Source organism: Macrobrachium nipponense, chromosome 42 (genome assembly GCF_015104395.2).
Source record: "Macrobrachium nipponense isolate FS-2020 chromosome 42, ASM1510439v2, whole genome shotgun sequence".
NCBI lineage: Eukaryota > Metazoa > Arthropoda > Malacostraca > Decapoda > Palaemonidae > Macrobrachium > Macrobrachium nipponense.
The window spans coordinates 20,833,512-20,848,368 of record NC_061103.1 but is presented as its reverse complement, the minus strand read 5'-3'; the positions used below and the strand labels follow the sequence as shown (position 1 = coordinate 20,848,368).

At 35.8% G+C, this 14,857-nt stretch overlaps 1 protein-coding gene across 1 annotated transcript; it reads left to right on the top strand.

The window, feature by feature from the left end:
- Positions 1–3,132: 3,132 nt before the first annotated feature.
- Positions 3,133–9,006, top strand: LOC135213010 (major facilitator superfamily domain-containing protein 10-like). The gene is made up of 4 exons (XM_064246789.1): positions 3,133–3,191; positions 4,376–4,466; positions 8,383–8,520; positions 8,754–9,006. The coding sequence occupies exons 1-4, from the start codon at positions 3,180–3,182 to the stop codon at positions 8,837–8,839; spliced, it is 327 nt and encodes a 108-aa protein (XP_064102859.1). The 5' UTR covers positions 3,133–3,179; the 3' UTR covers positions 8,840–9,006.
- Positions 9,007–14,857: the final 5,851 nt, after the last annotated feature.

Below are 14,857 nucleotides of genomic sequence, written 5' to 3'. Positions count from 1 at the left end.
TCCATAGACGAGTCTATCAGTCGAAGTGGAGGTATTCAGAAGGTGGTGCAAGTCTAAGAAGTTGTCCTCCTCCAGTACCTCTATAACCGAAAATCGCCGATTTCCTGTTGTTCTTGAGAGAGTTTTCTCATTTGTCTGTATCGACAATCAAAGGATAGGAGCATGCTGTCGGCAGTATTTAGAAACAGAGGCCTAGACATTGCTGACAATAAAGATCTGCACGACTTGATTAGATCGTTTTTGAAACGACAAAATCGAAGGAACTAACTCCAACCAGCTGGAAACATGGACGTAGTTCTCAAGTTCCTTTCGTCGACAGATTTGAGCCTCCCCACGTAGCGTCGTTCAGGGATATAACAAGAAAATGCTTGTTTCTCCTATCTTTGGCGACAGCCAAAAGAGTTGGCGAACTTCATGCCCTAGAAGATGAAGTTGGCTTTAACAAAGACTCGGCCTTTTGCTCGTTAGAACTCTGTTTCTAGCGAAGAATGAAAATCCATCGAATCCCTGGCCCAAGAGATTAGAGATCAAAGGCTTATCGAGTCTGGTAGGGAGAGAAAACAGAGAGGGCTCTTTGCCGGTAAGAGCCTTGAAGTTCTTCTTACAAAGAAAGAAGCAAATGGGAGGCTCTAGACAAAGTCTTTGGTGTTCGATTAAGGACCCCACAAGAATCATGTCTAAGAACGCATTAGCTTTCTTCATTAGGAGCGTCATTACGGATGCTCACAAGTTCTGTCCGGACGACTCTTTTCCGCTTTTAAGAGTAAAAGCCCATGAAGTTAGAGCAGTGCGACGTCTCTCTCTTTTCAGAAGAATATGTCATTAAAGAAAATCATTGACACGATATTGGAGGTGCAATTCAGTTTTTGCATCTCATATCTTAAAAGACGTTCGCGTGACCTACGAGAAATGTTTTTCTCTGGGACCATTGTATCGGCGGATACAATACTGGGTACGGGAGCAAACACCAATCCTTGAATTTGCACATACCTTCTACTAGATATGTTCTAGATTCCTGCTGACAAGAGGGCTTAGTGCTGCACTGGCGGGACAGTCACTGTTGTTCAGTAAGGAACTCTTGTGATATCTTTTAGGGAGTATTTAAAAAATTTTTTTTTTTTTTTTTTGTTTTTTTGAGAATTTTTGTTATAAATGAGTTTTTCGTTCGAGTTATGGGTTGTTTGTTTATGAGTTCGGGGATAACTCAGAGCAATTCTATACTAACATGGTGGTTAGGATCAGGTGGTCGGGATTGGTTATGCTCCTTCACAAGGTTGTGTTGTCATAGAAAGTGGTCCAGTACCCATTGACAAAGTCCTTTTAGGCTCTGCCGAGTAAGCGTTCTTATACCCATCGACAGACTCACAAGAACTCTAGCCATAGATCTAATATCTCGCTAAAGTCTTGAGGTGATGCAGACTACGGGCTACAGCCACGAAGTCTACCACTATCAGGTAGGAACCAAGGTTTTCTTTTATACCTACAACATATGTTGTTTACCTGTATCCATAATTAGCTGTCTCTGGACCCTCCACCAAAGGGTGCCAATCAGCTATGTATATATCTGACAGGTAAGTTCATTGTATGAAAATGATATTGTTATAATACAATAAAGTTTCATACATACTTACCGGCAGATATATACGATTAAGGCCCCCCCCACCCAGCCTCCCCAGCAGGAGACAGGTGGAAGAGAGAAAAATATGATAGAAAACGGGGAGGTCCTAGTCCTGCCGCCCAGGGCAGGCAGGTAGATCACCTGACCTACCGGTAGCGAGTGGCGCGAAATTTGAATTTCTGTCGGGGACGGACGGAGTCTTAGCTATGTATATATCTGCCAGGTAAGTATATATGAAACTTTATTGTATTATAACAATATCATTTTATTGTGCATTAAACTATTTGTGGTTTGTGTACGTTTTGAGTAATGTTTTGTCAAGTGGAATGCATCAGCTTGTTATTTTATAAATATAAATGAATTTTGTAGTATACGTACTACATATCTTTCACCAGGAATTTTATGAACAGTTGCTAAGTTTGTCCAAGTCCTTTTTATTTGCTCATGATCCTGTTGAAGTATTTTTTTGAAATAAGGACTCAAGTATCTGAGCCTTTCATAGTTCAGATGATGTGTACAGCATGGTTTGAAAATAATACCAAAAACAGAATACATTATGTTTGTTAACTGTTTGAAGTCAATATTATGTAGTTTTATTTAGCAATTTTTAGCAAATTTTCTTGTGTATGGGAGAAATGCTCTAAGTGTGTAAAATATTGTACATATTTCCATTGTTGGGGGGGTGGGCTTATTCTGGGTATAAAGTTGTGGAGATTGCAGAAAGAAACAAAGTGTTACTTCTGTTCCTTGGTAAGAAACTTGAGGCCTCAGTCATATATTTGATGTTCATTTTTGTTATTGAAGAAAATTTGTAGCTTTTGTGATTCTGATTATTATCTTTAACCTACTTGGAAGTCAAGGATCAGAGCTGTAATTATGTTAACTTTTTAGATTAAATAAATAATTTGTATTCATGTGCTCCACTCATTTTTTGTGTGGTTATTCAGCAAGTTAAAATTCATACTTAGTATAATTTTATCAAATTGTTAATTTTCAGGGTGGGTCCTCATTGGTTTTTATTTCATTTTACAACATTAACTAATTTTTTCTTTTTTTTTTCTTTTCAGTCTAAGAGAAGAAAATCCATTGGAACTGGATTGTCAGAGTCACTGGATTTGATCAACCCTAGTTCCTTGTTTTCATTTAAAGCTGTCAAGGGACTGGAAAAGAAAGGTGCTGTACTATGTTTGATTTTAAAATGAAGCTTTGTTACTATTTTTGACATACCATATTACAGCCATAATTTTTCTCACTGCGATTTTAGGTACGTACATTAATTTTAAATGTTTCGGGATGAGAGGATTGTGGAACTTTGTATAGTATTATAGTAATATTCATATTTTCTCTTCAGATCGAGAAAGGCTAACTCAACTTGGATGGGTGTACTTCCCTTTACCTCTTTTTGTACTCTAGGTTTAGAGGTTACTATGACTTTTGTGACACACCACAAGCACAATTATACTTCAATGGACCAAGGCCGAATGTTTTCATACTTGGGCGTAGTTATGGCCTTGATGCAAGGCGGATATGTTGACGGGTCAAGGATGGGAACGAGAAGAGTATGAGCAGAAAGGTAATGCTGTTTAGTCTTTCCCCCACAGAATTTGGGAGGTATCTAGATTATAACTGCTATTTAATTTTTGGGTTTTAGACTATGTTATTGCTAAATGAATGTGCATCGATAATGTAGCATATAGACACTCCTCTCTTAATGACCAATTTCCATTTCCACAACACATTATTAAGTGAATTGGTCGACAAGTAAGGAATCTCCCTCCCTCCCCTCCTAACTACTCCCCTCCATCTCCTTTTCCTCCAATGGATAATTCAGATTGTGACTGAATTTATGATTAGTACTTAAACTTGCAAAAAATAAAAAAAAATAAATAAATACAATTGTAGGTTACAAATACATGACAACAAAAAATAATGATGATGATGATGTTAGGGACTGAAATAGGCTTAGTTCCAATTTAAGTATCATTTTTACTGGTTTAAGTCAGTAGATGAATTTTCACACTTGCATAAACTGTTAACAGAATACAATGTCGGATACAGAAAGAATATATAAATGGAATAAATATTTTCCCTACAAAGTTGTCTATAAAATTTTGGCCATACAATCTAAACAGTCGACCCCCGCTATTCGTGGACTTGCCTATTTACAAATTTTTCTATGGAACATATATACACACTATTAGCAGAAAATTGCCTATTCACAGTATTTTCCACTGAGAAATATTCACAAATTACTGTATTTTCTTGACTAAATGCACTTTTTGTGATAAAACTATTAAAATACTCTGGTATAAGCAATTTTAGAGGGGTTTTAAATATTCACGGATTGTAGCTATTCATGGGGGGGGGGGGTGATACCTATCCCTACGAAGGGGTTACTGTACAGAGTATTGCTTTTGAATGGATATTGTGAAAATATAAGATTAAAGCTACATGTTCATTGTAAGGTGAACACAGGTGGCTAAAGAGGTACAAGATGTTTTTGTGAAAGAAAAGACAATGACTTAAAAATATTCCTCATGCTGCAAAACAAATAATTGTCTTGTATGTCATACTTTCTTGCACATATATTAAACTTAAAACTATTCCTCAAACTGCAAAACAATCAATTGTCTTGTATGTCATACTTCTTGCACATACATTGAACTAACTATGAGGTGAGGAATAGTGGTACTGTAAAATGTTACTAGTCTCCAATACAACTGAACATTGCCAATTGAACCATTTTGTACTTTACAGGGCCTTATGATGATGGTTCCTGCATTTATTTTGGTTGGGGCAAGTGAGACGAACATAGGCCTTTATACAGGCTTGACATTATATGCTCTAGGTATGTACGTACTATACTTTTAAGCTGTATTATCTTAATTACAGTACCCACTAGTCGAAACACTTTAAATTATCTTAAGTCTTTGTATTGCAGTGAGTTTATCTTTCCGTTATTTTCTTTGCATGTGAGAGTTTTACACTTAAAAATTTTTCGGTATAGAAAAAGCATATTAGCAAAGATAGTGGGCATATTTTTAACCTGTGAGATATGGCAAATTTTTAATCAATTTGTATTTTTCATAGCTAACAAACCTGAGGTCTTAACAATAGGATAATCTTATAGTGCCAGCTGGAAACTGGTTAAAAAAACAATAAAAGATTGTAAAGCAAGGAATCTGTGGCATTTGGGAACTCATGCATATACGAGGTGGAAGCTGTTCACCAACCAGGCTTGGAATCTTGTGATGCATCAGTCTTTCTTTGACTGCCTTGGAGAGTAGCCGTGTTGCGCTAATTCTAGTGATAAGCACTTGACTTTGTTATGGTGGCATCCAGATTCCTTAGTACCATAACAGTGAGGATATTGGCTATCACATGAAGCATTTCTGTATGGTAGTTTGTTTAATAAATCATGTAAGCATTTCTATATGGTAGTTTGTTTAATACTATGAATTAACTTCATGTAAATGTTTCAGATGCAGACAACAAATGACGAATCTTGACCACAAATACTTAAGGGATATTAAAATTAAAATTTTTTAAGTAATTTACTATTTGGTGAAAAGGTGGGATTTAACTCTTGTTAATAACAGGAGTGTCTGATAATCCATTAGCTTTATTCTTAGGATTTCAATATCTTTTGGTATCAGGCAATTAGTAATGTTGATACATTTTAATTCATGAGTATGAATAACCCTGGTACCTCATCTTGGGTTGCAAGAAAGACTGATACATCACTGGATTCAAGGGTGATCTCCGACTCTCTTCCACCTCAACTACGTATCGCATGCCAGATGCCACAGATTCCTTGCATTTACAATTTTTATTGTTTTAAACCATCTTCCACCTGGCACAAAAAAAATTTATCCTATTGGTAAGACCTCAGGTTTGTTAGCTATGAAAAATACAAATTATTAAAAAAAATTGTCATATCTGGGAGGTTAAGCTTTAACCACTACTTGTTCCTAAGTTCCAGTCTGCATGCATTTAATATTTTCTTGACAGCTTTCCATTTTAGATGTAAGGTGTACTTTTATTATTTGCTTTATTAAATGCTGTATTTTCTTACACATTTTGCAATCTTCCTGATTTTTTCTAAATTATAGAACTTTAGTTATATTCTTATATTACATGTAAGAATTACAGAACTTTAGTTATATTACATGTAAGAATTTAATCATAAACAATAAGGAATCTTCACTTTATTTTTTTCCCAACAGAGGGCAGTATATTTTTTTCCCTTTAGGGGGCTAGTGTCATCAGTGCACTGTAGGCATTACTTTAGTTTCTTTGCAGTATCCCTTTGCCCCCTAGCTGGGGGTCCTTTCACTGTACAGGCAGTCCCCGGGTTACGACAGGAGTTCCGTTCTTGAAACGCGTCGTAAGCTGGTACATTGTCAAAAATCCTAAGAAAACCTTACTTTTAATGCTTTGGGTGCATTCAAAACTATGTAAACTGCATTCTTATTGTATTTTTCATAAAAAAAACTTTCAAATATTGATTATTTTGCATTTTTGGTGTCATATTTCTCATGCCCAATCAGTATTGCAGGCGCCATAACCCTGGAACATGCGTCGTAAGCCGAACCCGTCGTAAACTGGGGACTGCCTACCTCCATTCATATTCCCTTTCTTCCATCTTGCTATCCACCCTTTCCTTACAATTGTATCACACTGCAACTGTGAGGTTTTCTTCCTGTTACACCTGTCAAATCTTTCTACTTGCAATTTTACTTTTAGCACTGAATGACCTCCTAGGTCCCAGTGCTTGGCCTTCAGCCTAGATTCTATATTTCATTCCATTCCTACTTTATCTTTACCTAAGTATAAATACATGAAATTGGAATTAACCCTTAAACGCTTATTGGACATATTATATGTCGACTAAAATTGTCTGTCGGGTGCTAAACAGACGTACGGTACGTCGACTACAAAAAGTTTTTTTTAAATATTCACGGAAAAATAGTTACGTATAGGCCTAGTTTGCGAAAATTTTTAAATCACGGCGCCTTGAGGGATGCTGGGAGTTCACAGATCACTCTGTTGTTTTGTTTACAAGCGTTACCCAGCTGCATATGCGCGAATTTTTTTCTTCTCGCACTAAAAAGCATAAGCGATGCATCTCAGAAATTCTTTCGTCACTTTGTCGTAATTTTTGCACCTTTTTATATTAGCCGTTACAGAGAGTTATATTTATATATGAAAATGTGCGCAATTTCATGTAGAATACAACTAAAAACAACCCATGGTTGTAGCTTTTATCAGTTTTGAAATATTTTCATATAAATCACGATAAGGGCCAAAATTCAACCCTTGGTCAACTTTGACTCGACCAAATTGGTTGAAAAACGCAATTGTAAGCTAAAACTCTTACATTCTAGTAATATTCAATTATTTACCTTCATATTGCAACAAATTGGAAGTCTCTAGCACAATATTTTGATTTATGGTGAATTTTTGAGAAAAAATTTTTCCTTACGTCCGCGTGCAGTAACTTGGCTGAAAATCTTGGAAATTCTTTTGTCACTTTGTCGTAATTTTTGCACCGTTTTATATTAGCCGTTACATAAAATTTTTATATATGAAAATGTGCACAATTTCATGTAGAATGCAAAAAAATAACTCATGGTTGTATCTTTTATCAGTTTTGAAATATTTTCATAAAAATCACAGTAAGTTCCAAAATTTCAACCTCCGGTCAACTTTGACTCAATCGAAATGGTAAAAAAACACAATTGTAAGCTAAAACTCTTACATTCTAGTAATATTCAATCATTTACCTTCATTTTGCAACAAATTTGGAGTCTCTAGCACAATATTTTGATTTATGGTGAATTTAAAAAAAAAACTTTTTCCTTATGTCCGCGCGCGGTAACTCTGCCGAAAATCTTGGAAATTCTTTCGTCGGTTTGCCGTAATGTTTGCACCATTTTATATTAGCCATTAAAGTTTTATATATGAAAATGTGTGCAATTTCATGTAGAATACACCCAAAAATAACTCATGGTTGTAGCTTTTATCAGTTTTGAAATATTTTCATATAAATCACAATAAATAGAAAAAATTCAACCTTTGGTCAAATTTAACTCGACCGAAATGGTCGAAAACTGCAATTGTAAACTAAAACACATACAGTCTAGTAATATTCAATCAATTACCTTCATTTTGCAACTAATGGGAAGTCTCTAGCTCAATATTTTGATTTATGGTGAATTTTAAAATTATTTTTTTTTTTTTTTTTTTTTTTTTTTTTTTTTTTTACATCTGCTCATTACAAATTCATGCATCATTTTGTGATAATATTTTCTCTGTGTTGCTCTGATCATTTTATAATTTGTTATATACCAAAATCATCGCAATTTAGTGTACAATACAATTAAAAAAATTAACTCATTACCTTTAACCGTTTTGCTCACAGGGCGATTTGTATACAATTATATATGAATTTTTTTTTTCACGCTGTCATATATTCCTATATTTATATATGATAATGATATTTTTTCATTTCTGATGGCAGTGACAAAAAAAGGAGCCAAAAAATGAACTCTTAATCTTAAAAACTAAGCGTGCTGTGATTTTTTGAAAAATCTTTTTTTCCACTTCGGTACTAACTCCCGAACGCCGCCGGCATACGACAGACACTTTGGTAAATAGCGGCTCAGCATTTAAGGGTTAATGATTACCTATAGTAGTATTTTTATACTTATTTCATTAAGAACTGTAATATCTGTATGGGTTGTGAATGTCTCTTTCTTCAGGTTCATCCATGATGGTACCTTGCCTTACTGCATTAGCTTCATGCCATGGCTCAGAATCACAGAAAGGTACCTTACTGGGAATCTGGAGGTCTTTGGGTGCTCTTGCCAGAGTTATTGGACCAGTTGTTACATCCGTTGGTTAGTGTCCTTAATCTTTTTAGTGATTTCTAGCTTTATAAAGTCACACTGGATTTTAGTCTTAATTCAGTGGTTCTTGTATGTTGATCATTGCAAGAAATTTTTTAGCTGTTTTGATATTTTTCAGGACTTTTACAGTGTTACACATGTTGATAATTTTAGAATTTTGTGTTCAACAAATGTGAACTTTAATGAACAGAATATTAAATTTTATTTTACCCTTTACTTTCTAGGGTTTTGGTGTTTGGGTGCAGAGATGTGCTATATTTTTGGCGGAATACTTATGATTGCACCACTGGTGGTGTTACACTCTTACTAAGCTTCCATATTGCATGTGTCCAGTATGGTAGTAAATTTTGTCTTTCAGTGGACAATACAGACCAATCTGAAGCACAGTTACTTAACCTAATCACTCTGTGACTATTTGTGATACTTTTTAAATTATGAAAGTTGTAGATTTATAATAATAAACATCATTTATATTTACTTCTGTTTGATACCCTTATTCAGACATTCAGTTCAACTGTAAAAAATTCATGATGTCAAAATTGTTAACATTAACCGGAAAGTACGTGTGATATCCAGGGTTAATTAATTAACACTGAACAACTTTTCTTGATTAGATTTTTTTTAGAAGGGGAAATACTTAGGTACAAACACCCTACTTATAATTTGCATTTGAACATGAAACATATACTTAAGCCAAGAGGGAGAGAGTGAAGATGAGGTTGAAAGTTGGATAAAAGCAGCTTGGGGAAGTGGAAGGAGGTAGCAGGAGTGTGTGACAAAAGAATACCAAAGTGACCAGAAATAAATATTTACACAAATCAGACTAGTGATGATGCATGCCTCAAAAATGTGGGCATTAAAAAGAAAGGAGCAGAAGCTAGAGCAAAGAGATATGAGGATGCTGAGGTAAATTTTTGGGAACATGCTGTGTAAAAGGCTGGAAAATGAAATCTGTAGTGCCAAGATGGGAAAGATTAGTTATACATTTTATGAGTTGAGACTGAAGAGGGCTTGGGTGGAACCTGTTAGGGGTAAGTCAAGAGGTACGCAAATGATTATACGAATTGATGAAATGTAGGAGGATTTGGAGAATGGTTAAGTGAAGGAAAATGCTTTCGATAGGAATAATTGGAGAAAACACGTCGAGGCAACGGACTCTTACCACAGGGACTGCAGTGGGGATGAAAATAATGATCAAATCTGCACTTAATGGAAAGGAAATGCTTTGTGTTTAATACTGTCTTTGAGTCTTGCCTTCGGTCATGTTTGGGAATAAACCTAACATACCTTAAAATAATAATAGAGCACTCAGAGCTAATAGTGTATACACCCACAAACATGTATCTATCTATTTTCAGCATGTAAAAGATATTTTACAACAGTATCTGTATGTAGCAGAGGTTAAAAAAAAATTACTCAAATCATTACACCATCCAAAACATGTAAGCAACTTGACTTTATGCAATCATTCAGAAAATTGGTCTGCCTAGCTCATAATCTCTCTCTCTCTCTCACTTTATATTATTGATACTATAATTTTAAACCTATTAAAAGATGTATTTACAACATTACTGCACATAAAGCAAAATATGTACAGTACAGTAGAATGGTATGTACGTAGCACATTTTTTGTAATGGAGATCACAGTCGCTGAAAAGACGTTGGTTGGAGATGATGATGATGATGATGATGGAGGGTAACACGTAGATGATGATGATGGAGGGTATAAACGTATTAAGTTATATATCTTTATGTAGATCTTGGATCATTTCATCTCTGCATCTTTTTTTTTTCATCATACACAGCCTATAATACACACATCTTGCTTTTTAAAAAAAATTTGTGTTGGCCTGCATAAGCAATTTGACATAGACCACATTAATTAAAATGAAACATAGACTTATGCTGCCAGTTCTGATATTAGGGTATTAATTCATCATAATCCTGCATGTCAAATGTTTATATCATTGAGAGATTAGGCCTACACATCAATTTCTTATAATTTGAGGCAATGACGGCATAGGCCAACTCGTCAACTAATATTTTGAGGCAATGACAAGGCATAGGCCTACTTGTCAAGTTGTTATATTTTTGAGGAATGAACAAGGCAAATGGCCTATTGCAGTGTTCTATAGCCATGTCATTTTTTTTTATATTATACATAAAATTTTCTATTTTGAGACAATGACAGAACATGGGCCTACAGGTCAATTTTTTATTGCAAACAGTTTTCTACCTTTTATCTGTTGGAGATAGAGTAGCTTTTAATTAATATAGTTTCAACTCCACACTATAACGTATATGAATAAAGTGAAATGTACTTGTATAAGCAAAAGCACATACACATACCTGCATGGATGGCGATAGTAACTGTAACACCACTTATATCACAGAGAATAAAAGTAAAACTTGTGGGAACACAGTCAATGGCACACAGATCAATCTTAGGACTGCCTCAGCCTTGCACATAACTATCAAAAGGCTCTCAATGAACTATATTTAAAATATATATTACTACGAGGATAACAACTATTACTGTGATGAGGAAGTATAAGGCTGCATTTATATGAAAATGAAGGGTATGGTAGAAAGAAATCATAAGATACTTAACGAAATAAGAAAAATATAAGGTAGCTGAAAAGTTATGTATGAGACAATCCAAACCAACCTGCGAGTAGCCCATGAATTATTTGGTTTTGAGGGCTTTCTTGTAGATTACCCTCTTGGACAAAAGAATGCATAAGTCTCTCTATTAGAGAATATTCTAGTGTAGACTATATGCATAAAAATCTTGATTACTTTTAATTAAAACGAATGACTAAATTTCAGTTAATAAGAGTAGGAGGATAATTCTTTACACCAGTATTTTATGAATAGGTCTATGCTGATTTTGCAATGTTAGGATACCATGTGAAAAAATTTTTTAAAACACTACAAGCACCATTACAGCAGCAACAAAAACAAGAATAACCACAATAAAACAGCTGAATATAGATAGGCCTATAATCCAAATGTCATAAGCTGCGTAAACCAACAAATAGACAAAGGAACTTATAGGTCTGCATCATTTTTTATGATCCTGTTATTTCGAAAGGAGATAATATCCTTAAGAAAATTCTCACTAAATTTCCTGAAAATGAAATCATTATGACATGCTAGTCTGCATAGTCTTTGAATCTAAATTTAGAATGGTGACTCATTTTCCAGTGATCTCTTTCCCAAGGTCCAACAAGCCTAGCAAACAGACAGTCCAGAACTAAAAAGTGTACCTACAGATAGAATAAAGGTATGCTCCTACACATACAATGTACCTTCATGCTCCTCAAAACCTGAATGTAGCAATAATGAAAGGGTAGAAAAGGCTGCTCTTTCATTTGGTTCAGGAAAAGACTTCACCAGCTGCAACTCATGGACTAAGGGCTTTACAATTCTCTCTTGAAATCTGTACTTCTCAAGTAATGAAAGGCCAAAAAAGAATTGCACCTCTGTGCAGCCACCATAGCTAATTCTTCTACAGATAACACTCTTTAATATTAATCAATGTACCCAATGCTCATACATCATGAATGTGACAAGAGGCAAAGGTAAAATGTTGCGGTTAAGATTCTCAAGAGCTAACTTAACAAATAAACAAAAAAACAAATAGTTGAGTTGAATAAAGAATTTATGCAAAGGCCAAGCACTGGGACCTATGAGGTCATTCAGCACTGAAATGGAAATTGACAGTAAAAGGTCTGAAAGTTGTAACAGGAGGAAAACCTCACAGCTGCACTATGAATCAAGTGTTAGGAGAGGGTGGGAAGTAAGATGAAGAAAGATGAAAGGAGGTACAATGAAAGGAACGAAAGTGGTTGCAGCTAGGGGCCGAAGGCACGCTGTAAAGAACCTTAAGTAACACCTACAGTGCACTGCATGAGGTCCACTGATGGCACTACCCCCACACGGGGATAGCATTCTTAGCCATAGGAGTGTTCGCTGTTCTAACCCCATAAATTAGATCAGTATTATCACCTCTATTCAAGTAAATTCTAACAGCCATTACAGGGCATAAAAATGACTCTTCCTCATTGTCCTCAAATGAAGTTAATTTTGGTGTCTTACCAACTCCGGGAAGGAATTTTGCCTTAAAATCTTTCTTAGCTCTAAACAAGGGCAGAAACGAAAGAATGGTGCCTGAACAAGAGAACTGTGTCTCACTGCAAATGCCAAGAATGTGAAAGCATTTGTAATTCATTTACTCTTTTCACAGTTGATTGGGTTACCATGGAAAAATTTTTCAGAGTCAGTACTTTAATGAGAATGTTTCTAAAGGTTCAAACAACTTTGCAATCAGAAATTTTAAAACTAAATGAAGGTTCCAAGACAAAGGTTGATATGGTGCTCAAGGCATCTCAATCTCTAAAGGCCTAAAGAAAGCACTAATAGCTTTTTAGAGTATCTAAGAAAATAAAAAACCATCCACTGCCTCCAATATCACTTCTAGACTACTAATAGAGACTTAAAACACTCAAGGATATCTTGCATTTGCAGGAGAAAATTAGTAGTGTGCACACAATTATTCAAAGCATGTGGAGGTTTTGATAAAACTTCATGGCATGCAGTTGTTTGAGAGTATGTTTCCTAAAGGAAGGTCCCAGGGAAATCTGCCGATAAAGGAATTAAGACCAGATACTAATCCCTCTAAGACCGCCACGGAACTATACATACTAGATATCCTGGAGTTTTGGGATACCCTTCACTTGAGTACCTTTCTTACAATCTTGAAAAGAGAAAGACGTAGGGTAAAAAACCGCATAGTACAGGGGTGGACCATGTACGATCAATGTGTACAACCCCAAGAAAAGTACATTATAATGCGTCCTGACACCTGAGAAGAGGTCTTTAGCTCCATTTCTCACCAACAAGAAGTTGCGACTGATGCCCATCTCCGATGTCAGGACTCGTTATAATGTACTTTTTTTGGGGTTGTTCACGTTGATCGTACATGGTCCACCCCTGTACCATGCGGTTTTTTTACCCTAAGTACAGTATCCATAATCGACCCACCCTGCACAAACAAATCAACTGTCCAAGCCTGGGAGTCCAGGAAGGGGAAGCACTGAGTTGTTACAAAAAGGTCTATTATCAGAGTGCCTTAAGTTTCCACAAAAACAGCCATGTGTACTAGATGATTAAGAGAGTATTCTGTCAAAAGAGTCAGATCTCCTTCAAGTACAAACAGGAATCATCCCAATATTCCCTGCTTCTGTCCAAAGAAGATTTTTTCAAGATGGAATATTAAGGAGGCTATTATCCAATCCTGTTACATGATAAAAGCCTTAGAGATTGTCATCCAAGAACAAAGATACTACTTTATTTTTTTACCACAGGTTTGTATTGCTTTAAGCACTTCCTGACTGCTAAGTGTGAAATGGTTCGTGTCAAGCAACATCTTTCCTAGCCAAACTCCCAATATCTTCAGATACTCCAGGAAAGTGCCCAGCCTATCACTGAGGTATTCAAAGCAATGTGAGGTATGGATTCTTTACTTCCAACAAGAGGCCTATATGATTGAATAACCTGCCCACCATTCTGGTACCACTTGAAGACAGTAACTGTAGTCGAGTACAGGTAAAACGAAAAGGGCTTCATCCTGAGCCTGGCCAGTCTGACAGACTCCCACACTGAGACCTTATGACCTAGAAGCAAAAGCTACTGCTTTGCTGGAAGCTGCTCTAAGGGATGAAATCCTCTTAGAAGTGACAAAAAAACTGTGTGCTCATTTCTCCCAGGGAGAAGACAAAACACTTTAAGAGCCTATCTTTATACCCAGACAGACAACTGACTGCACTGGTACTAGACATTTTGTTGGTTGATAACAATGCCCAAAGAGTGGGCCAGGATGAAGTATAAGGTCCTTGACCCTCCAAATCAATACAAAAGAGGTGACAAATACTAGTTACTCGTTCAAAAAATAGAACTATGATCATGACAGGATAACACCAACCCCTTATATGAGCTAACACTCGTAAACACTTGTGGCACAAAGCTTATCCAAAAATGCAAAGCCCTGAATTGGTAACCTTAAACTGCAAACACAATATCCAAACAGCTTAACTCTTAAGACGCAGGCTAAAAAAAAGCATATGCACATATGCAGCACCCCAGGCCGGGAGGAAACTTTGAGGTCTGCCAGTTTAAGAAAACACATATCAAGGGAAAGAGGAAGATGTGCAAATACACATGGTGTAAAAAATATTCTAAAAAATTCTGCCTACCTTCCATGAGAAGTTGAAAAAGACTATTTACAACTCCTAGTGCCGCTTCTTTTATAAGACAAATAATAAAT